General features: G+C 42.2%; 1 protein-coding gene across 6 annotated transcripts in view; it reads left to right on the top strand.

The window, feature by feature from the left end:
• BMP2K (BMP2 inducible kinase) overlaps positions 1–23,515 on the top strand; it is a 49,276-nt gene that overhangs the window by 3,075 nt on the left and 22,686 nt on the right. For 4 of the 6 annotated variants that reach the window (XR_011679878.1, XR_011679877.1, XM_071431393.1 and 1 more), the window contains exons 2-8: positions 15,476–15,594; positions 15,936–16,041; positions 17,703–17,845; positions 18,133–18,254; positions 19,247–19,328; positions 19,952–20,084; positions 22,211–22,314. Coding sequence is in view for 4 of the 6 variants with exons in the window: in XM_071431393.1 (XP_071287494.1) it covers positions 15,476–15,594; positions 15,936–16,041; positions 17,703–17,845; positions 18,133–18,254; positions 19,247–19,328; positions 19,952–20,084; positions 22,211–22,314 (809 nt within the window). In the remaining 2 variants the exon portion in view is untranslated. Of the gene's footprint in view, positions 1–10,805; positions 11,164–11,300; positions 11,377–15,475; positions 15,595–15,935; positions 16,042–17,702; positions 17,846–18,132; positions 18,255–19,246; positions 19,329–19,951; positions 20,085–22,210; positions 22,315–23,515 lie in introns of those variants that run through there. The other 2 variants (XM_071431395.1, XM_071431396.1) reach the window with 2 other exon arrangements.

Consider the following 23,515-nt stretch of genomic DNA (forward strand, 5'->3'; position numbering starts at 1 on the left):
ATGACTTCTTGGCCTCCATAACCTAGTGGTCAGTATGCTGTTTGATGGGCATATGTGTTTTTACTTTTTATTTCTCAGAGATGGGGGGGAAAAGCGGTTAATTTGGCTGAAGGTTTGATGTAGAAAATTAATTCCTGTCCATTTTGAGAGTAAGGTAGAAATATGTGGAATAAATGCCTGATACAGAGTGAAGGCCTTGTCTGTCTTTTTGTTGAAGCAGGGTATTTGCAATGCAGCTCAAGTTGGGAAAGTGAAATCTAATAAAAATATGGGGAGTTATCTGTTGAAAGTTTGAGGTGGTGTTTGGGGAACTGCAGTTATGGGAACTCCAGTATTGAAAAAGACTTTATACCTCAGAAATTGATGCAAACTGGAAGTGGTGAAGTATGAAACACATGCTTAAAAATTTATCTCAAATGTCAATGCAGAACAGCTTATGTTGTGAAGAGTGAAAATGAAACTTAAAATTAGCAAGTTGTCAAAATATTGTCTTACATGGGGAGGAGATGGAAAGTTGTGGCTTGATATAGTGATACTACTTGCTTAGTTGTTTGTCTTGACTTGGACTTCACTAAGTCCTTTTTGCTTAATAGCTGCAGTAAAAGTGATTTTTCTGCCTGCTATAAAGGTAGGCATTGCAAGATGCTCATTTGTCTTACTGTCTTGATTGCTTGGCAGGGCTTGAAATGGTGAAACTGAATAAATATAGGCTTTGCAAGGCTCTAAGTTGTCTTTGTACCAGGAGCAGACCAAAGAGGTTATGGGAAGTGTTGTAATTGAATATATGGGTATGTTTTTAACAAGTGCAGCTGAAGCAAAAAAGAAGCAGTTACAGCTGTTAAAGAAAAGGCCAGAGGATTCTCCAGCTTCCTTCTCAAAATTGACTAGATAGGTTTGCAAGCTGATTTGTGGATGGGGAAAGATGGTCATCATCTGCTTTTTGTTTTCATTCAGAATTGGTTAATGGAGTTGTGGGGCATATGCTGTTGCATCTTACCAAAATGAAGCAGTGCTGTGTAGTGTTCCCCCCAGCGGTTCACACTCTGTCCAGCCAGTGGATTGTTGAGGAGTGTGGAGGTGAGATGCCAGGCTCCTTGAAGGAGACCTGGGTAGTTTTGTGCCCCAACCCTCAGAGGTACCTAGAGGGGATGCAAAGCAGCTCTTCTGCTCTGGACAGCAAAGAGTGAACACGACACTTGGCTGGTCTTGTGCTCTGACTTTGCTTTGCTCTGGGGTGTGTGGAAAGAAGTGGCGTGCTAGTGGGTACAGTGGTTTATTTTTGTTGTCCAGGCTGATAAAGCGGTGAGTCCGGGTCTGTGTGGTGCTAAGCCTCTGCTGCTGTGACGTGGGAGAGCATTGCTTTTCCAAGTGACCTTGTGTCTAAGGCTAGAGAGGCAGGGGAAAGGCCACTCAAGTGGTGTGAAGTTCATCTGTTAGGTACTTCATTAAGTACTTACAAGTTGATTAGTTCATGTTTGTGTAATAGAATGTTTGCTTTTTTTAGTAAATATGGTGGTTAAAGCACAGTTTTCTGTGAAAAGGGGCCTCTCAATAGGGAAGGTAGCTTGATTCCTTCTAGGTGGTGTGCAGAGAAACAACCAAATTCCCAGGAGGTTGAGTAACAAACTGCTCATCAACCCACAGAGGGTCAGCAGCTCTCTCCCCATCTACCTGCTCTGGGGGTCAGCTTGCCTTTCTCCCAGACCAAACCTTTCAACAGGTCTGGGTTGCTGTAGGCTATGGGTCAGTCAGTGCCATTTTGGGTGTGGCCATGGGTCAGTTGCCGCCATTTTGGGTGTGGCCATGGGTCAGTCGGTGCCATTTTGGGGCAGGGAGGGAGTCAGTCAGACCATTATAGTGTGGGGCAGGGGAGGAGCAGTGGCTGTCTCACCCTGCAGAGCTCACCCTGTTAGCCCACACAGTTTCCACCTGGTTATTTTGAGCCAGTCAACTGTTCCTCCAGTGTCTTACACCAGTGAAGGAATGAGCTGCTTGTGAGTTCTACTGTCCTACTTGGTGTGTAGTCTTTGTAAGTACTTGATAACTCTTATGATTTGGTTTGCCTCTTACATTCATGCTGTTCTAGTTGAGGCCTAAGAAAAATGTAGCCTTAATTAAGAGGAATCCAGGTCCTGTTTTGTGAGTTCTTGTGCTGTGCATTTGTAGGTAGTCATGCTGTTTATTTAAGTTCTTCCAAACCACTTTTGAAATTGGGGTAGTCTTGAATATTCTGTTGTGGTTGTTATTTTTTCTACCTTATGTCTCAGCAATAGCAGTTCAGTTGGTAATCCAAATAAACAAACTTGGTGTTGTGCATAAGTTTCTATTGGCCTTTGTTTACCCCCACCTCAATTAACTTCCTATACCATCATTTTTGTCCCCAGAGCAAGGTATTGTGAGGATTTGCAGCTCCAGCAGCTTCTGTAAATTTGGAAGCAGGCTGCTGTACGGCTGACACTGCTTCATCTCCTCTCAAGGTGGGGCTTGTTTGTTGTTCTTTTTTCTGGAGAGGTAAATAGAGAGAGATGCCATTGTAATGGATCTGTGGACTCTAGTACTTCCAAGTGTTTCCACGAGGTTTGGCCCCAGTTTTTAACTCTGGGAGAGCTTATTTCTTTGGCAGGTGTTATGAATATACTATACCTAGTGCAGGGTTACTTCTGCTGGGGTGTGCTGGTGTTCTCCTATGAGACAAGGTGACATGTACAGTACTGGTCTTGGCTAGTTTGGTTATTGCATGTGACTTGCTACTCTGTGGAAGCTGCTGTTTTATTTTCAGTTGTAATCTAGTTCAGTTGTTTAGGTGGATTATGAGCTGGAAGGCTGTCTGGAAAGCTAACTTGTGGGATTCGAGTTGGTTTGGTCACGTCGATTTTTTTTTCAGAGTGAAACATTTTTGAATCTGTTTGCACATGACTGTAAAGGTCAAGCCTGTTATTCTGTCTCAAACAGTTTTGCTTTGCTAATAATGGAGTAGCAGATATGGTTTGTTCCAGTTCAAGATAGAAGGGAGAAAAAGCAGAGTGAGTACTTGAAACTGACTTTTGTTTTGGCTGAAAGCATAATACAATACACATGAAGCTCTTCTACATGCCCCAAAATAGTCACAGCTGCCTTACATGAAGTGTATCTGCAGACTGGCAGGTGCTGAGATCCTAGACCAGCTTTTGATTTCTGCGTGGTGAAAGATGGGGAGCCTGTGTTGTCTGTGTGGGGATTTTCTTGGGACCTCCTGAGCTCACATGGGAAAAAAAGAGTGTTGTTTGGCTAGCACAGCATGGAGCTGTGCTCAGTGTAATGAGCAGGCAAACCAAAAGCAGTTTGGGGATTTGTATGTGATCCTTGTGTTACACATTCCCCTGTCATGCAGGTAAATGTCTGTTTTCATATAATGTGGCACACAGAATGAAGCTCCAACTCAGTCACACATCTGGTGTGCTGAGCACTGCGGTGGCACTTGGGCAGAGCAGTTGCTCTTGCTGTGCTCTTCAGAGCTGCTGTGTGCCTCTGGGACACAGGTGGAGAAAGGGACAGGTTGGGAAACATCTGTAGGCCTATAAAGGCATCTATTGTACAGCCAGGGCCAAGTTCAGCTCTTAGGGCACGTGGTCTCATGCTCTTTGATTATCCGGTTATTAGTCCTTGCATGCCCTGTGGACACTCCTTCCTGCATCGTGTGTATATGGGCAGGTGGTGTTACACCTTTGTTAACTGCACACAGTTATGGTCTTTCTTGAGGATGTTATCCCTTTAATTTTTGTGTGGCCTGCAGTAGTTAAGTGAAGAGGAAGTACTTGGGAATCTAGTAATTCCAAGCTAAGTTTTCAGGCTAGTGGCTGAGAGTCAGATGGTTACAGGAGAAGGAACTTTGTTTTTAGCAGTGTCATGTTAATATCACACAAATACTCAAGCCATCTTTCCTTTGCCAAATTTTGAGGAAAAACAGATGTGCCAATGCGTGTGCCATCTACTTGCCTTCTTCCTTGCAGATGCATTTTGATAAAGAAGGTTAATGCTGCAGTATTCCTAAGGGGAGGGTATGTGTGCAGATGTGCTGCTGGAGAAAGCTCTTGGACACCCTCACAGGATAAGGCAGCATGGGAGAATGGAGGCTGTGTTAGCTGTGTCTGAGAAGGACATGGCATAGCTTTTAAAAAGGCTATGCAGGATCTTAATTTTTTTTGGTGTGTTTTACTGGTTTAACGGACTTTTTTTTTAAATTAAATCTCAGTGTCTGGCATGTCAGCATGGAAAAGAAAAATGGTTGGATAAAAACAGTAGAATTCCTTTTCAGACCTAGGTTAGCTAGGAGCCAGTAATTGTTGGAAGAGAGTATGTGTTTCTCTGGGCTGTTGTCAGTGTGGTAGCAGAATTGTCAGTCAGTAACCCTTATGTTACCCACGGGGAAGGGTTCCTGAAGTGGTTCTGTGCATGGAGAACAGAAGTTAATACGGGATGGGCTCAGTGTCCAGGGAGCAGCACAGTCACTGGCACACTTGGCTTTGGCAGCAGGGAAAAAAGAATGAGCGTGTTGTATTGCATAAGCATGTTAACTGAGTGAGCTCAGCTGCCCTTCCAGCTGTGGAAGTTGGTTGGCTCTGTAAATGTGCACATATGCTCTTTGGATGTCACCTCTGGTTCAGAGGGGAGGTGTTGGAGGTGCTCAGCTGGGTTGTGCTGCTTGTCTCTGGCATTGCTTTGGTTTACAGTGTTTTGTCTTCATTCTCTGAATACCTTAACCTTGTGCTATATTTTGCTTGCTGTAGCTATTTTTTGCCTCTGTAATGTTCTAGCTGAGCAGGCTGCCGCAGTTGAAGGAATTGGTGTTTGTAAGCTGAGCTGTGTTAACTGACACTATGAATGCTCTGTGCCTGCCAAAGGGCAGTGTGAGAGTTGGGTGGTGCCTTGGGGACTAACCCAGAGCACAGGCAGGGTCAGTCACTGGCCTGATTGTAACTTGATTGCATCAGATGCCGTCCTTTTCCTAAGAAACCCTTAGAATTGCAAGCATCTGTTAGGGAATGCAAGCTTTTCTTCATTTGTGTTCATGGGCTTAGTTTAAAAACTGTTCATGTGCTGGATGAACAGCTGCTTCCTGATGTGTTTGGGATATTTGCCTGTTAGTGATGCCTGGAGCTGGCAGTCTGAGGGTGGTGGCAGGTCCCAGTGGTGCCAAGCAGCAGTGCCCTGGTGCAGGTCACATCATCGCTGCTCGGTTGTCGTGCTGAGGCAGAGATGACTTGTCCTGAGTGTTCTCCTCCAGCGGATGGAGATGTGTGGCGATCCTGAAATCCCTGCTCTCCGCCAAGGGGAGTCTCTGTTTCTCTGCATCACTGTCTAGCTGCTGACGAGAAAAGAGCATGAATTGCTCTGCTCCTGCTTCCCTGGTTGTCTTGGGAATGGATTTCAGTCTCCTTCAGTGTTTGTCTCCTGGTTAAGGTGGTAGGAACCTTTCCCTTCCTCTCCACATCTGCATGTTCCTTGCTCACGCTTGTCTGGGTTGGTTACTTTTTTCTGGTTCCAGTGGGATGTCTTGGGTATGGGTGGGTTCATCTGTGAAACTGGGTCTCTGAACAGAGGCAGGGGTTGAGGAAAGTAGACAGATGAAGGTTGCCAACTGGCAATAAAAAAACCCCAGCTTTGATCCTAGGTGACTGTCATAATGAAATAAGGAATGCTTATTTTGGTTTGATAGCAGGAAACATGCTGCTTTGTCCTTGAGCATCACGTGTTAAGCACTCTTGTCTAGTGGAACTGAAAATTGGCACACTTGGGAGTGTTCTCCCTGTAAAGGTAGAAGAGTCTTCCCTTAGTCTTGCTGATCATTAGGTCTGCTTCTGAGGCTAGTTGTGAAAGTGCTGAACTGATTATAGAGACTCAGGTGAGGGTGAACATCTTTGAGCAGTCTTTATCTTACTCTTCAAGAGGTATCAAAGCTGGTATTGCTGCAAAGAGCATGGCATGGCTCTTGGAGAGCCATTACTCCAGAGATGGAGAAACAAAGATGAAGGGATTTGCCTCGAGTCATATGAGTCTGTACAAGAGATACAGGTAGAGTTTGGAACGTCCTGGCTCTGTGATGGCTTCTTCCTCATCCCTTCTGTAACATGCTGTGCCTTAATTGCCACATGCAAAACTAAGTAGGAATTCTGATGTTACAGGCTTGAGGAGATTTTATTCAGAGTCGTGGGTATGTTTGGCTTCCTTCCAAACTTGCATGTTATTTAAATGGGTGGATTTGTTCCTGTGGTGCCTAGAAATTTCAATAGGCAAGTCTCTACCAGTCATGTGCCAAAACATAGGGATGGTCCAGTTCCTGGTTGGTTCCAGTTCTGTTCAACTGACTTATTTTTAAAAATTTGTTACTCTGGCTGTGATTTTTATCTGTGCATCTTGTCTTTCAGTAGCAGTTGTAATGAGTAATTGTTGCAGCGTTTTGCTTCTTATGAAACAAAAAATAGCTTTGGAAGTGAGTGATTAATATGACATTTTCTTATGTTCTTTTGCAATTCTTGCTGGTTGAAAAACTGAATGTGCTTTTATTTAGAGAAATTGTTGCTGAACAAGTTTTTTCTTGTTCTAGATGATTAACTTGCATATAACTATGAGAGTGGTGCAGAGCAAATAGATCATTAAAGAATGTAAGGCACTAAATTCTATTCTGCTGACGTGTCTGTATAAGAACCTGACCTGAATGTGTGTTAATGAGACTAGAATAGGAAGAGTGAATGAAATTTTGTGTGTCAGCATTAGACATGGGGGTCAGGTCTGGTTTGTGTGATGTGCAGGAAAATTAATTGTTTGGAGAAAAGCAAATGAAATAATGGTTTTCTTTGGGCCTTGCTGTTGTGTCTTGGTAGAGCTCAGTAGCACAGTCTGCATCTATAGAATTGAGACATTTAACTTGCCATGAGTTTAAGTGAATTGTCACTTGGCTTTTACATTGTGAGAACTTGTATAGGCAACAGGAGGAGTATTTGATCCCAGAAAGAGCTATCCAGAGTTGTCTTAGGCAATCTGAAGATAGAAAAGTGAATTTATGTTGTTTTGGCAACTCAAAAGGAGTAGTTTGCTGCATTTTATTTGGCCTAGTCTTGTAGTCTTTGAGTTCCATCCATCTTGGTGTGACTTTACAGTATTATCCTCCCAGCTTTGTGCTTTTCTTCAAATATTTGATTTCTTCATTAAACATTTTATGCTTTTCTCATGATTTGCTCTTTTGTTAAACTGATATCAAATTGTATGGCTGTGTTTTTAAGAGGAGGCTTTTGCTCAAGGACGTCTTTGAGTTTAGGTGGTAGTTGAGTCCTAACACTTGCATTTTCTGAGATTTCCCCAGACCTCTGAGTTTCCAGATCAGTCTGTGTTGTTCTGAGTTACCACTGTTGACTGGCTTCTTGAAACATGGGAGTTGTATGAGAGATACTAAATGATTTTTATCATCTTGATTTTGCTATCTGTTGCCATTGCAGCCTAGCTTGTTTATTTAAAATTATCAAGCTGCTTAGACTTATGAAATTTAAGTGTATTTTTTTTTAAACTCTCAAATATTACAGTGTGAAGTTTGAAATCCCAAGCACAGAAGTGCTGCAAGGTCTTGAGAGATGCTTTATAAGCAATTTGGAGTGTTCAAATATGTTCAGCATGTACCAGGTAGACATTCAAGAACTGCCTGTCCCCATGCAGGTGCCAAGCAAGTATTGTTGCCTAAAATGGCTTATAATTCTGTTCATTGGTGTAAGCAGGTCGGATCTCAGACATTGTGCTGTTACGGGTTACTGGTCCCCTGTTGTTCTTAGACTGGCTAAGTCTGTATCTCAGCATGCACCTTTGGTATGGAGTTTAAACATGTGCCAGTATTTGCAAACAGCTAAAGACAGTGAGGTAAGATAATGAAAATCCTTCTTAATTATTCATATTAAGTGTTTTAGCTCTAATTCTAATCATGCTTCTGGAAGAAATGGTCAGTGAATTATGCTCTGATGTGAGGGTGAGTGAGACTGTAGGCTCTTGCTAGCGGGGAAGAGATGGGCTTCATCTTGCTCATTTGTATGTGTAAGATGCCTTGGAAAAGGAGGAAAGCAGAGACTCTTGCAGTGACATCTGCCTCAGTCTGAAGTGCCGCAGGCGTTACAAACGGCTTGGTTTGTGTCTGCGTGGCCTGGTGGCTCTTGTCTTTGTGTGGCAGCCAGAGGTGGCACCGCTCCAGGGCGCCGCGAACCAGGCGCTGGGCCGGAGCCGGGCTCTGTGTGCCGGGCTTTGTTCCCGTGCCGCGGCGGCTCGGGGGCATTCAGTGCGCTCTTAGGCGTGGGGGAGGTTGGAGAGCCCTGCTTGGCTGGGCATTCCTGGCCCTGCACATGGAAATCACAATCCCAGCAGTGATTGCAAGGAAAATGAAAGGCCAGCTAGAGAGCAACTTAGTGTTTGGTAGAGATAAGGTGTTTGTTTTCTTAACAAACTTTAAGTTGCTGGTTGGTAACTATATAGTATGGCAATTAAGTTCAGTTTCAAAAAAGTCATGCATATTGTATTTGCATATTGCCTATGGATTATCTACCTGCTGATTTAACTAATTTGTAACTATATTTGAGTTTTTTGTTTTACTGGACCTAAAATCAAGCTTTATAGAAAAAAAATTAGCGAATGACATTTGAAATTCATCTAGGATACAAAATGAGCTCATGCTCTTAACCTCACCATTATAGAATGGTGAGTTCTGTCAAGCCTGTATGCACAGATCATGTCCTTGTTGTGGTTTTTCAGCTCACTCTGTTTTCAGGTCAGACTAAACTACAGCTGGAGCTGAGTTCAGTGAACAAAGATAGGAGATGGGGAAGACATGCATAGAACAAGATAGAACTGCTGTTCAAAATTTTCAGGTTTTCTGTTGGTTTTTTTTTTTGTAAACTGTGCTAGTGGATGCTCATTGTACGTGTCTTGTGAATGTCTTGGGTGAGTTGAAAAGCTTTCTCATGAAAAGCACAGGTGAGTAGATGCTAACAGTAATTTTCATAGTAAATAAATTGAACTGTTGGTGATCTGCTGGCAGCCTTCTGTGGTCCTTTCCTTATAGACAGGAAGGAAGTATTACTTGACTTAAATACAGGCTTCTATTAAACATAGTTGCAGAGTTAAATGCATTAGTTGATTTTTTTTTTCCAGTGAGCAGAAGGAGGTGGTGATGGTGTAATACATGAAAGTAGTGCAGTGGTTGTGGCTAACTCTTAAGCAGCTTGACTGAAGATGGAAATATGGGGAGGTTTTTGGTCTTTTTCCATCCAGGTATGAGAAGGCATCAGCTTTACCCTAAGAAATAAAATATTTTGTCTTGAGTGCATAAGATGCATTCCTTGCAGGGTGTAGCAAATGCTTGGGTTTTTTGGTTTTGTCTATTTTTTAAAAGCATGCATTAAGTGAGCTTGGCAGTCCATCTGCTTTCATCTTCCTTAAACTTAGGTTACTGCAGGAATTGCAAGTGTGTTAGGGAATTTATCTGCTTTAGGAAATGGCTGTTTTTTGTTTCTCTAGAGCCAAGTAGCCGAGGCTGTCAAGCAGGGGATGCCATGGAAGCAGTAGTCAGACATGCTGGCAAGTCACCTGGATGTGGAGAAGCAGGTGGGGTGATGATGGGCTGTACTGCAGGACACAGAGCTATGTTCCTTTTGCTGTTTGCTGTGCTGAATCTTAAGCATCTCAGGGTCGGCCCTTGGGCATCTCTGGTGCATGGGTGCTAATAAATACAGAAACTTTTCACAAAAGTCTGTAGCAGACCTTAATTCAGCTTTCCCATCTCACTCAGTCACTTGAGTGTCATGGATCCCCCAGGCAGTTGCCTGTGCTTCTGTCAGAGCTTTTTTGTGAGGTTGGCCTACAGCTGATGCTGGGAGAAGTGTCATCCAGACATGCAAGCCTGTGGCAGGGTAGCAGTGCCATTAGCAGAGGTGTGCGTGGCAGACCTGCCTGCTGTGGCTGCACGGTGTTGTCCTGCTGGGATGTGATTCACAGCTGCTGTTTTCCCAGTGCCGCTGGAGGAGCGGATGCAGATTTGAGGAAAACAGTGCTACTTGTCTAAACTAGCCCTGATAGTCAGCTTGTTACATGGTGGGAATTTGTGTGGGCAGTGGGAAAGGGAGCAGTGGTATGGCCCTTGGAATGCATTGTCTGCATGCTTAAAATAAAGTGGAGAAATGGAGTATTTTAGAAGTAGGGAGCTATTTCTGTTCTTGGTTTGGCAAATGCGGAGCTCTTGAGCTTGGGAGCAGTATCTGTCAAATCATCTTCAGGGTGGAGCTGTGTCTCAGAGCCTTGTGTTCATGACTGAGGCTCGTGGGGTAAGCTTCACTGACAATATCCATGCCCATGTGCATGCTCACAAAATTTACAGATGTACATGTAGGGAAAGGTGGATGTGTGTCTATGATTGGTGTTTGTTAACGCTGCCTTTACTGAGCTGCTTTCAGTCTCATCTTCTCATGCAGAGGTGCTTCAGGAAAGGGCAGACAGAACTGTTGCCTTCTTCTCTGGTGGAACTTGTGACAAAACCTGAACATTTCATCAGAAATTTCTCATAAGGCTTGAAAAAGGCATTTTAAGTTTCTGTTAAAGGTTACTCCCTCAACAATCACATGGTGTTTGGAATCTGATGAGAAATTTGGATGTTGGAGTTCTGTGCGTTTTTAAAGGTTTTGCTGTCAAAAACAGATGGGAAGCTGCACAGCTTTAAGAATTAAATTAATATTTTCTATGCAAAACTCAGGTGTGTTTTGTGTATGCTTTTAGTCTGCCACTCCCGCAAAGTGCCCGCAATGCACCATCTGTGCTGACTGATAGAAGGCAGTGCCTCTGGAGGGAAGGACTTGCCATCCTTGTGGGGAGGAGAGAGGTTCTGGGAATTGGTACAAGTGAACCTACCCCAGTAGGATGCCAGTGGACATACAGAGTTATGGATGTTGTGGCAGGACACCACCAGGGAAATGGAGCAGCAGCACGGAAGAGGGGGGCTCTGTGATACCAGAGCAGTCATGGAAGGACTCTTGAGACCCTGAGTGCTGGTGTGTGTTTTACACACCATGAAGGTGGGAATCAAAACTGAGCTGCAGGAAACAGCTCTTGGCATGGGTTTGCCTGCAACTCTGGCAGAAAGAAGCGGACTCCAAATTCCTGGTAAAATAGCACTTGGTTATATTGTTTGATGCAGGTTGAAAAAGGGCCTTTTTCAGTCTTCCATACAAATGGGAGATATGAAGAGCTATTTTTCTTGAGGTTGTGCTTTTTCTTTGTGGAGAAAGACTAGTTCTTTTTAGACTTTCTTCCTAATGTCCTTTGATTTTTGGATGCTGGTTTCTTCTGTGTTGGAGTACCACAGAAGCTATAGAGGTTAGAGTTGGGGGGAAAGGGAGGATGTTTGGGGTTATTTTTTGTGTGGTTTGGTGGGTTTTTTTTTACATTTGGTGGGTTTTTGTTTTATTTTTGGTGGGAGTTTTTGTGGGTTTTTTTGTTTTGGTTTTGTGGGATATTTTTCTCTTGTGGAAGAAAGATGCTTAAAACATTTAATAAGGTCATGCTGTTCTCCATCATGGCGGACTTGCAGTAAGGTTTTATTTATTTGTATTGCTGGGAGCCTGTTTCAAGCATTTGTGCTTGAACTGGTCTTATTCTGTATTTTGAGTGGATTCCTAGTCCATAAAATGGTTCTTTCCAGTGTGTTGGGCTTGCAGCTCCAGTGCTTGGAAGGCTGTGCAGTCCTGGGAGGTGTGTCCCTTCTGGAGTGAGTTGGCTCTGGCTGCAGGTCAGCCGGATCTTGAAGATGTGTCTCTGGAACTAACAGGGAGCAAACATGCACAAATGGCCCAGGCATCAAGTGATTATCCCCGTAAGTTAGCAGTGAAAGTGTTGTTGAGTGAAGAAATTTATTCAGGACACAGATAAATGCACTGAAATAATCATTGGAGGGGGGAGTATCTGGAATGCCAAAGAGGCAGACCTGGTATTTTAAAGGAAATTAGCATATGGATGGGTAGCCTCTTCTTGCAAAATTGGGGAAGAGGAGGGTATGTGTGGGTAGATGGGTCACAGGGAGGTAATGGCACTTGAACCTGTTTCTCTGGCTTTGTGGAGAGGGACACAAGGCTATCTCCTTGACCAAGGTCATGTGAGGCTGAGGGCCTGTCTTGGCAGGGGATTTCAGATTAGAAATAACCTATCCTTTTGGTTGTTGTTGGGCTTTGTTAACAACAGCTTTACACTCAACTTTATTAAGAACAGCTTTCCACAGGGACTGTAAAGCCAGTGTGGAACTGTGCTGTGATGGAGGCAGTCAGGTTGGCCTTGGAACCCCTCTTAGGGCTCACAGCTCCAAGGCTTTGTGCCTCCAAAAACTGTCCTCCTGAACCCAAGATCATACTGAGTTGTTTAGGAAGTTCCTAAATACCTAACTGTCTGCATTGCATAGGCACATGAGAACAACTAAGATGTGTTGGTGTACACATCTATTTCTTCTTTAATTTCAGGTTTTGAAATGTACAGAAAAAACGTGTAAATACTGTAACTGAAAATACACTTTTGTATACTCATTAGCTTTATCAAAACTTATTTTTGAGGATTTACTTGTCTGAATAGAAATGGATGCTAAAAACTCAGTCACCTCTCCAAAACATCCAAGTTTTAATGGATTTGTAAGGAACCATTTACAGTGTAGTAGCTGCCATTCCTGCTTCAGCTTTTACAGATGTGATTAGTGATTGCTGTTTGTTACTCTAGAGGTAAAATCCTTCTGTGCCAGAAGTTCTCTACTGTTTGTCTGAGATTTGAATACATAGTCAAGGGTTTCACTACTTGGAGAAACAACATTTGGTGCTTTTGTATGTTTCAAAAAAATCTATGATGTAAAAAAGGTGTTGTCTATATATATACACATAATATGTGTAACAGTCTGAAAGATGGTAAAGTTGCTGGAAGATTTTTTTTCAGCCTTATTTTGTTCTACCTGAGTAAGCAAATAGGGTGCTTAGAATTCTGACAGCTCCACTGTTTCCTGGTTCAAGTTTCAGGAATGTAACATGATAAAGTGTAAATGGCATGTTGAGGCCTGTGAAATTACTCAAGGTTGACCTTAAATATACATAGGAAAAAACCAAACACATGTGGCTGATGTAGAATTTCATTAAAAACAAACAAACAAAATAACTAACCCAGAAAAAAGCCCCAGTCATTGCTGGCTAGCTGCTAAGATGATCCCAAAAGTGCGTAGTTAAGGTCACACAAAGACAGTTCAAGTAAAGAAAGGTAAGAAAGATGTGTGAGCTTTTTAAAGAGTTTAGTTGTGCTAAGGATCTATTGGCTTATGTAACCATAGATTCTTTAGAAAGGCTTTTTACGAAGCATTCCAGGGAGAAGTGCAATGTGGCTGTCCTTGGGAGGATTTGAACTTCGAGTGACTTTGGAGGAAATCAGACTGAAAGAGATTAAGCTCCTTGTGTTCAACACCAGAGAGCAGCTGAGCCCCGGTGGGAGGGGAGAGAGAACAGGAAGGGGAGCAGTGAGGAAACCTGTGAGCTGGGGGCAGGACAGGTCACCTAGCCTTGCTCAGGGTTGTGCCCCTTGACTCTTGCAGGAAAGGGTTTTTATAGCGGTGCTATTTACTGATGGCAGACCATTCAAGCTCAGGAATCTGCTTCTTGCCAAACCAGGACCAGGTCTGCTTTTTCAGTCCCTCGGGTTCAACTGCTGGCTGATATCGCCACCTGATGGCAAGAGCAGCCCTAGGCTCGGCGTTTAGGGTTTTGCTGCTTTCCACTGATGGTTTCTACCTAGGCCTGTCTGCTCCGGCTACATCGGAACAGTTGTCAGGGAGACTTGAAATACAGAGCTCTCTTTTGTCCTCCTGCTAGGCAGAGAGAATTTCAAGGCTGTAAAACTGGCTTAAAAAGTCAAGAAGTGATTATTACCTTCTAATCATGAGTCTTTTGCTTTACCTGACTACTGCTTTATCTTTTTGGTCAGATATTGGTGCTTAAAAACCAGGTAGTTTTATTGTGAGGATAGTACAAAAACTCTTCTGCTAATGAAGATCTTGCACATCACTCTGGCAGAGCTCCAGGCTGGAGCCCTCTAGGATCGTTTCAGTGCCAGCTGGAATTGAGTGTTAAGAACTTGAACTGTTAAGAGTGGGTGTCCTGTGAATTTTTTAGGATGGCCCTGTGTGAACTAGGATGAGGCTGTCGAATTAAACTTGTGGTAATTCTGCTTTGAAAGCCTACCATCTCATTTGGCTAAATGAGAATTAAGTTAAATACTTAATCTTCAAGAGGAATTGTTTAATATAACTTAAGCTTCTTGAGTGGCAGTGATTATGTGGTTGTTTGCTCAAGCACATGAGATTTGCATCAAATGAGGTGCACTGTACTTAAGCAACACGACTTGCAGATGCTACTGAGTACTATGAAATGTGTGCATTTCAAGTGGCTGCCTGATTATTGGAGGAGTTACTTGTTTTAATTTACTTACTTGTGTCCTGGTGGGGTACCCAAGCTCCTGCCCTACTACAGAGTTCCTGTGGTGCTGGTTGGCTTTGGATCAGACAGCACTTCAGGAAAGCAGGGCTTGACATGGGCTCTGCTGCGAGGTGGATTTCCTCTAAGTGTGGGGAAGCTGTGCATGTGAGCCTTGAGGTGATGCCAGTGTGTCTTCTTGAGCAGCAGGCAGGACTAACAGGAGGCAGCTAGAACAGCCTGCTGGGTTTCACTTTGGTGTCCTGAGCATTGGGAAGTACTTCCTGTGTAGGTTGTTTCACTTGTGTATTTCCTGCCTCTCTACCAGATTATTCTCTACCAGTGAAGAGAGAAAAAACCCTTCTGGGGAATGGACTTGACTGTGTGGGTCCCAGTTCATGCCACTGTTGGATAAGAATGTTTCCAGTGGGAGTGGTTTTAAGAAAATGCTTAATTTCAGTGTGCGCATTGAGTGTGGTTTAAATAAAAGCACTTCTCTAGGGCTGGCTGCTTGTGCTGTCTGGGGCTCCAGGGAGGCTGTTGAGGCTAGCCTGAAAAGTCACATCACTTCTTCAGTGCTCCTCAAGACTTTTGCTAAATATTTTTATATATTAGAATGTGGGTTTAGGGAATTAATGTACCTTGACTTGATTCAGGTTTTTGAATGACTCTAAGTACTGCAGGGTTGATGTCTCAATATATGGTTGTTCTGTGCTTTATGAATTCATTTGAATGTGAAAGTGCTTTTCTAATGCTTTCATGTAATGTTGTAAGACAGTAGTAAGACTTGAATGGTTTTGGTTTTGTCATGAGTATTTGATTTAAAAGAAATGGGTTGAGGTAACAAATATTTAACTTCTGAAGTGTTTGTTACTAGTCATTCAATGACCGATATAGTCTCTGTTGCTCATCCTTAGGATGTAGTGATGTTGAGTAGAGGTGTACAAGAAGCTCAAGCAGCTGCTTTTTTCACTTGTGTTCTCCAGGTGGCTTCTCCACGGTGTTCCTGGTGCGCACGCCCAGCGGGACGCGCTGCGCACTGAAGAGGATGTGTGTGAATAACGTGCCAGACCTCAACATCTGCAAGAGAGAAATCACCATCATGGTAAGAAGGCCATTGCTTGGAACTGGAGAAAGTGTCAGTTTGTAGTGTACACCCAGAAAATGCCTCTCCAGTGTTACTAAGCACCTTTTGCTTTTGATGCTGTGCTCCTGATTTTCCACCAGTACTTACAGAAACTAATGCTAGCTTTAGGGTTGGTGCATGATTTATTTCTCAAGGAATTGAGTATGTATTTGATTCCTCACATGAAATGTGTATACTGACTGTTTGGTCAGTATGTCTGGTTCCCAAGCAAAAGGACTTTCTTCCAATGCTGTAGTGGCAACTGAAAATTGCTCTTTGTTTTCTCAGTACTGAAGTGTAATATCCATTTTCTTTTTCAGAAAGAGTTATCTGGGCACAAGAATATAGTGAGTTATTTGGATTGTGCTGTAAACTCACTAAGTGATAATGTGTGGGAGGTGCTCATCCTCATGGAATACTGTCGAGGTAAGAGTCCTCGCCTAGGTATACAGAGGATAAAGTTTGTACTATCACCTGTGATTTTGATTAAAACTATTCCCTTGATATAGGAGGTTAACATGTATGTTTCTCAGCTGGAATCCAGGTAGTTTCACTCTTCTGCTGGCATTGCTACCTAGGCACTGTCTAAATTAAATCTTTGCAAAGCTTTGTAATTAGATATGGTTACAAACAGGGAAATTAATTCTCTATGTATGAAGTGCAGTTGGGCTGTTCTGCTGGTGGTGCTAAGCAACAGGTGTCTGGAATGTAACTCAACAGGAAGGATTAGCAAATTTTCACCACTTTGCTTCCTCTGCTATTTTTGTTCTAGATGACAACATTGAAGAAGCTTCACCTGACAGGTGATTTCCTACAAATAGACGTAGTGAAGTTCAGGTTGATAGTGCTGTCCAGAAAGATGTTAGCCACGTGTTCCTGCTTGACAATGTAACTTTGTTTGAAACAAACCTAAGTCAGGGACTGTGTGTTTTGTGGTTCTGTTCCCCTCAGTTCACATATGTAGGGTATACTTGCCAATGAGTTTAACTTGTGAATTTTGTCTAAAATCTAAGGAGACTGGGTGCTGGCCTCCTAGTACGAGATGGTGGTTAACCCAAGTAATTGGTGATACTCTGCAACAAGTGCTGCAGCACAAAGTAAATACTCCTGGAAAGAAGCCTCCCATGGTCTGTACTGCTCGACCAATACTTTGAGCTGAGGTGTATGTGGGTTATATTTGCAGTATAAGTAGTGAACCTTACAGTTTGTGCAGTCTGTACCATAAGGAGCCAAAGACCATATAGATTAATGTAGATTTTGGGGAATGGATTAAGGAGAACTTGAAAACTAATGGCCACATTTTTGGCCCTTTACCCTGCTTGTATGGATGAAGTTCTGTACCATTCTGGGAGCTCAGTTCTGACTCACTATTGGTAGTACTGTTTCCCTAATGGCCCTGGTAAATAACCCTGTGGATGTCAGCTGTGATACAACTTGACAATGGTAGGCTTCCTGTGTTGTAAGCATCCTTGTTTGACAGAATGCCCACCAAGGGCCTGCTGTGTCTCTGCAAGAATCCTTCTTCATCTCTGTGTGCAGTGAGCATTGTGGTAGGAAGAGCTTAGTGGTGTCTGGTACAATTACTGCAAGGAGCAGGGAAGTATTGATTGCCAGTCTTAAAAGAAACCCTATGGAAAGGGAAAAGGAGGTCTTCTTCCTTGGAGGATGAGTTCAGGACTTTGTTTCCCTCCTTCCCTGCTTCCCCTTTCTTCCTCCTTTGTCTCCCAGAAAGACAGAGAGGGTGTTCAGAGAATGAATTCATGAATTCACTTAACAGCGTTTGGGTTGTAGATCCTAATGCAAGAGAAAGTTTTGAGGTGACATATTGTTGTGATGGGTTCTTTTTTTGTGTTTGCAGCAGTTGGTTTCAAACACATTTCAGCCTCAGGGACTGGATTGTTTTCATTTGAGCCAATAATTTTTCTCTTTAGGGTAATACAGGAGTGTGCGGTTAGGAAACAAGGTTTATTTTGTTCAAATACAGTAACTGAGGAAAACTTTCTTGCATCATATTTGTGGACTTAATGCATATAACTCTTCTGTACCTGATAGGAATTACTTGAAAGAGATTTCTCCTGTTTCTTTAGCTGGGCAAGTTGTGAACCAGATGAACCAGCGTCTGCAGACAGGCTTCACGGAGCCAGAAGTAATGAGGATATTTTGTGACACCTGTGAAGCTGTTGCCCGGTTGCATCAGTGCAAAACACCTGTAGTTCACCGGGATCTCAAGGTATGACCTTCACTGTAAGAAAATCTAGGCTAAAATCAGGGATCTGCTTGAAGAGGGTTGAGGATATGGGAGAGATTTCTGTAAGACAGGTTTCTAGTTGGGAGCTTGTTGTTAGTGAAGCTATAAACAGACATTAACTATAGGACATCATCTATTGCTAAAACAAAGTTTAGCAGTTGATTTTTGGCAAAACTTCCTGTTTGTGTGTGAGAACGTGGAGTAATGCTTAACCTGGAAGTTCATGCTTTTATGTTAACCTACCTGTTGTGTGTTGGTTTTCTTTGAAGGTGGAGAATCTGTTGTTAAATGATAATGGGAACTATGTTCTCTGTGACTTTGGCAGTGCCACTAACAAATACCTGAACCCTCAAAAAGATGGTGTTAATATGGTTGAAGAAGAAATTAAAAAGTAAGTTCACTTTTAGGTGATCTGTCATAAGCAATGACTGTGCTGCCAGGAAACTCCATGTATTATAGTGTGGTGTGCATGTATCACTAATGAATTGAAATTAATAGCTGATCTGGAATTAATTTTGGCATAAATACAGTAAAAAACTGCAAGTATTTGATAAGATTTCCTCCATTTATTCACAGATTGTTTTTCAAAACTGTGATTCTTAAGAATAAAGCTGTTGGCAAAAAGCATGCTGTTGTGAAAGTAAATTGTTCAAAAATATAGGTCTGGCTCCTGGCCATTTTAGGAGTTGGATATTTTTCATTTGTGCCTTTTTAATACTGCTAAGCAAATACTTGCTAAGATACCAAGAACTGATTGTAAAGAAGTACTGCAATGCATTTATGCTGAGTCTCATTTGCAGAGTATGGTCCATGTCCAGTCTCCCGAGACTGATCAGAAAAATATTTCAACTTTTCTTAGACACACTCGTTGAAAACATGTATTATTTTGATTTTGCTCTTCTGGCCTAACTGCTGCAGAGGGGTAAATACAGGCTGCTTGTTTTCAAGTCATGAAGTGATAGAGGCTTTTTCCATCTCTGAAGTATTTGAACTACCAGCTGAGTTGTTTTGGGGTGTTTTTTAAAGTGTTCTGAAGTCTGCATTCTGCATATCCCATCAGTGTGGGATAGGGAGAGCCCTTGTAGGACTCAGCAGTCATTCCCCTCCGGCTGTGTATTCACAGTTACTCTGGCAAAAGTCTGCTTTGGGGCAATAACACTAAAAGCCAACTTAACCTGACTTAATGCTTATTTTTGTGTATGATAGTTCATACTGCTGCTCCAGATATTTGTGATGCTGCAATGCACTAATGATGTGCATCATGCAAGACAATTCCAAGCACATGTCTGAAACTTGTGTGGTTGGTGTGTGCATGGTGGATCAGGAAAACACCCTCTCACTTGTGATGCTAGATTTTTAGCTATGTCCTCTCTATGTTTCTAGGTACACTACACTATCATACAGAGCTCCTGAGATGATCAATCTATATGGAGGAAAACCCATTACTACCAAGGCAGATATCTGGGTAAGCAAAAAATTGGATAGTATGATCTATGGGACTGGTAAAGGAAGGGGGAATTAAAACCAGCATTGACTGACTGAAAAACTAATTATTGGAAAATTAAACATGTTGGGCAGCTATAGAACACAGAACAGTAGAAGTGTCTTGGGTAGTTAGATTTTTGTAAATAAAATAAATCCCATGTGTTTTTTTTTTTTTAAATTTAAAGGAAGGGGGATGTGATTTAGAGCATCTCTTCTTATGCTGGCTCTGGTTTCTCCTTGATAGCCCCCAGTGATTTCTTATGGAAACCTGTTGCCAGCATGATCAAGAAAGGTATTTTTAGTAGTTGATGAACAGACAAGGACTAAGACAGGAAATTTAGTGCAAAGAGTCATGATATGACGCTGAGAATGCAGTGCTTGGTGTGCTCTGGTTTGTACTGGGTGTGCTACAGGAATCAGAGCAAGAGCAAGTGTTGTTAGAGCAGCTTTGTCCCATCAGCTCATCACATCAGCTGTCTTCCAAAGTGCAGCTCCCACACAGCATGTGAACATCTCTGTGGCCAGGGGGCAGCGTTGTTAGTGCTGCCCTGTGGTAGCAAGGGCTTTTCTCATCCCCTGACAGGGTTTGTGTTTCTTTTACAGGCACTGGGCTGCTTGCTGTATAAGCTGTGCTTCTTTTCCCTTCCCTTTGGAGAAAGTCAGGTGGCCATTTGCGACGGGAGCTTCACCATCCCAGACAGCTCGCGGTACTCGCACAGCATGCACTGCTTGATCAGTAAGTACACAGGCACTGCAGCAGCCCCTCCAGCTCACCAAGCCAGCAAAGCACAGCTCTGAGCTGCTGCTCAGCACCTCTGCTGTCAAACCCTGCCACCTCCAGCTGTGCCTCTCAACTCCCCAAGAGCCCTTGAAGCTCAAGGGAACCCTTTGGTTTCTCTGGGACTCAGGGATGATTTTTTTTCTTTGGGTGTTGATAAATCCCAGAGGAATAGGGGGAATGCCAAGACTGCTTCTCTTTATTGTTTAGCTCTGTTGATTAATATTTTTTTACCCTTAAGTGTGTGTTTTCTGTCCAAGTTGTGCAGTTGTGCTTAGATAAGTTTGAAGTGCTGCTTTAGCATAGCAACATCAGTGTGCTGAGATTAATTTCACTGGGGACAATTTTAATAGTAGTTGCATGGTTTATACTGGAACAAAAATCTGCGATGTTTTGCGCAACCCCAAGTGTCAGACTTGAGCTCTGGCAACAGTTTGGAAGCACTAAGTGTGTTAAGGAAAATTTTGGACATGAAGCAGTTCTAAGGCTTGTGATTTATCCGTTACCCAGACACAGATGTGGGAACTAATATTTAGAGTAATCATCAGTATTGTCCTTGTTTTCAGCTTAGAGTGGGCTCCCTTGAAAGAGTGAGATGGACAGCATATGAAAAATTCACAAGGTTTGAATAGGAGCTCTTATAAGTCTAAGCTATGGATGTGTTGTTGACCACATAGCTTATGCTTTTATGTAATAAGCAATACCAAATCCCAACTACTTTTTTTGAGTGCACATTCATAATTGAGAAACAGCAGTAATGATAGTAAGCACTTGCCTTCTGCCAATACTGACAAAATGAGATGAGTTTTCAAAGGACTTAAGTAGTTTTCTCTGTCACTGTGTTACTTTTTTTTGAAGAAAAGTATGGGTTTTAATCCTTTCTCCTAGGTATGAATGCAGATTTTTTTAATTCAATGAATGGCTGTGCCAAGATGAGCAGTACTGACATGGAATATATCTGGGTGAGGCAGAATGTCCTTATGTAAACTTCCCTTCTTTCCATTTGGAGTGGAAGTCATAAAAAGCTGCACTTGGTCATAAAAGGTATTTCAGGGACTGTGGCTTCATCTGAGCTCTTTAACAAGGCAGTGACTGGGGAGGAAGAAGCTGAAGGTGCCCCACCCTATGAGTTTAACATTTCACAATCAAGTGGCAGGAGTCACTTCAGTGAGTGTTCTGATTCCATGTCATGGTGCTGCAGCTGAGTGCTGGAATCTCTTATTTTGTAAAATCTCTTAAAAATTAAACTTGCACTGAACTATACAGGACATGAAATAATAACTTTGTGTAAAATTCTAGGATCTGTCTGATACTGTTTTTCAACCTATGGAGGATTTTTGTAAAATGACATGGTAGGTTGGCTGTTCTACTGAGCATTTGTGCAAGTGTACTTCTCTTTGCTCATCAAAAGTGAGCAGTTTAATTTTCATAGTGTTCATTTACTTCATAGCAGAATATATTTTTAGAGGCCTAAGTTTTTTAGAAAGTGTATTTGACTGTTTATGTTCTCTGGTTATCTAGGCAAGATTGCTGGATTATATATACTGTGTTATATTTGATTTCTTGGAAAAACAACAGACCTTTTGATTTGGGAAGCAAGTGTTTAACATGAGGAATTTTGTCTTGTCAGGGAAAGGTCCTTTTATTCATGAAACTGTATTTTTTTATATGCAGAGTTGTTCATAGTCAATGAAACCTACAGAGAAAAGACTGATGTAGTAAGATGTGTCAATCTTGTTTTAGCTACATTGAATTTTGTGTTAATCCTGGAAAATGTTAGTGCAGTGAGTTGGTTTTGTGCTGTTTCTCTCTGCAGTTACTAATTCCTACTTCACTTAAGTTCCCTTTTGCACAGCTGTGTCAGCTTATTGAGCAGCATGCATGTTCTGCAATTGTTTTTTGACCCTATAAACTATTTGACTTGACAAAAAATATTAAAACAAGTCTCCCACACCCAAGATAACAGTGCAAATGACTCTTGATGGTAAGCTGATTTGGTGCAACTGCTGAATTTTTTCCTTGCTGGTAGCTGTCTCAACAGCTTTTTGTGATCTAGCAGCGATAAGTCTTATCAATTTTTGCAGGATATATGCTTGAACCAGATCAAGAGAAGAGACCTGATATCTTTCAAGTATCTTACTTTGCCTTTAAAATTGCCAAAAAGGAGTGTCCAGTGTCTAATATAAATGTAAGTACTCTTGACTTTCCTTGTATTTTCAGTGTTTTATGTAGGTAATATTGAGAAGTCAGTGAGAGGAGCTGAAAGATCACATCAGTTCTTGTCACATGCCTGGTTCCTGAATGTAACACAGAGCAGAGAACATGTCAAGCTCATGTTGTGTACACACAGTATGAGTAAATAAAATATGTTCTTAATTGTGAGGGCATAGCTCTGTGGGCTATATTGATACCATTCCAATACCTGGCTTAGGATTTTAGCCATTAGTAATCTCTTAACAACAATCAATATGAAATAGACAGATATTAACCTTGTTGACAGTAGAAGGCCTGAATGCTGTAAGTGGAGTGTCAAGAGCCATGTAGTTTGCTCTTGGATAAACCCTTTGCTTAGGCATCCTTAGCAATTGGGTAGTCCATTGGAAGGACTCCAGGGAGCTGGAAAGCAAACAGAGCAGTACTTGAGTCAGCCTGCCTTCTTAGCCTTGCTTTCTGTGGGGGTCTGAGCTTGGTCTCCAACATCACTTGTTCACAGATATAATTATGTCTGTACTACTAATGGGGACTTTAGCTAATGTTGAATATTATAAAGTGTCTCTCAAGGCAAGCATCAGGAAAAATCCATCTCAAAATTGAGTTTGCAACAAATATTGGTTGTAGCAATCTCTGTCTTCAGAAGCAGACCAATGAATTTTCTGAGATCCCTTTGAATTTCTTTTTTTCCTTTATTGTTGTAGAAGGATGTCCTCAGTAAATTCAAGCATTGCCTTTTGGCCACACAGATTAAAATAAACCAGGAAGTCGTGAAATACTTGATAATTAACTGTCTCTGTTTGTGACCAGATTTAGATTTGCATTTGTTATGTGCACTTGTCATGAGAGAGGATTGGTGGCCTCCTTTGCCCCAAACTGTTATATTTCTCACAAAACAGTCTAGGTGATGCGGAATTGAGGAATGTGTTTCATGTGGGGGTAAGGTAAAAGCCCATCAAAGCTTTGGTGCTGCATGGTTTTCTGGAATTTGTGTTGTGGTGGAAGAGCAGAGTGTGCTAAAAACAGTTTTCCTCCAAAGATTGGTCTTTGCTTTAGAGCTTGATGCCGAAGTGAGTGTCTGTTCAGTCACACAAAGTGTTTGGAGACCGTGTTGTACCGTATGGTTGATAGCTGGCAGTGTACCTGAAGTGAAGCAGCTGACAAAAGTCAGACCAGTC

Source organism: Agelaius tricolor, unplaced genomic scaffold (assembly GCF_023055355.1).
Source record: "Agelaius tricolor isolate 1412-34295 unplaced genomic scaffold, bAgeTri1.0.p SCAF_8, whole genome shotgun sequence".
In the NCBI taxonomy this organism is placed as follows: domain Eukaryota; kingdom Metazoa; phylum Chordata; class Aves; order Passeriformes; family Icteridae; genus Agelaius; species Agelaius tricolor.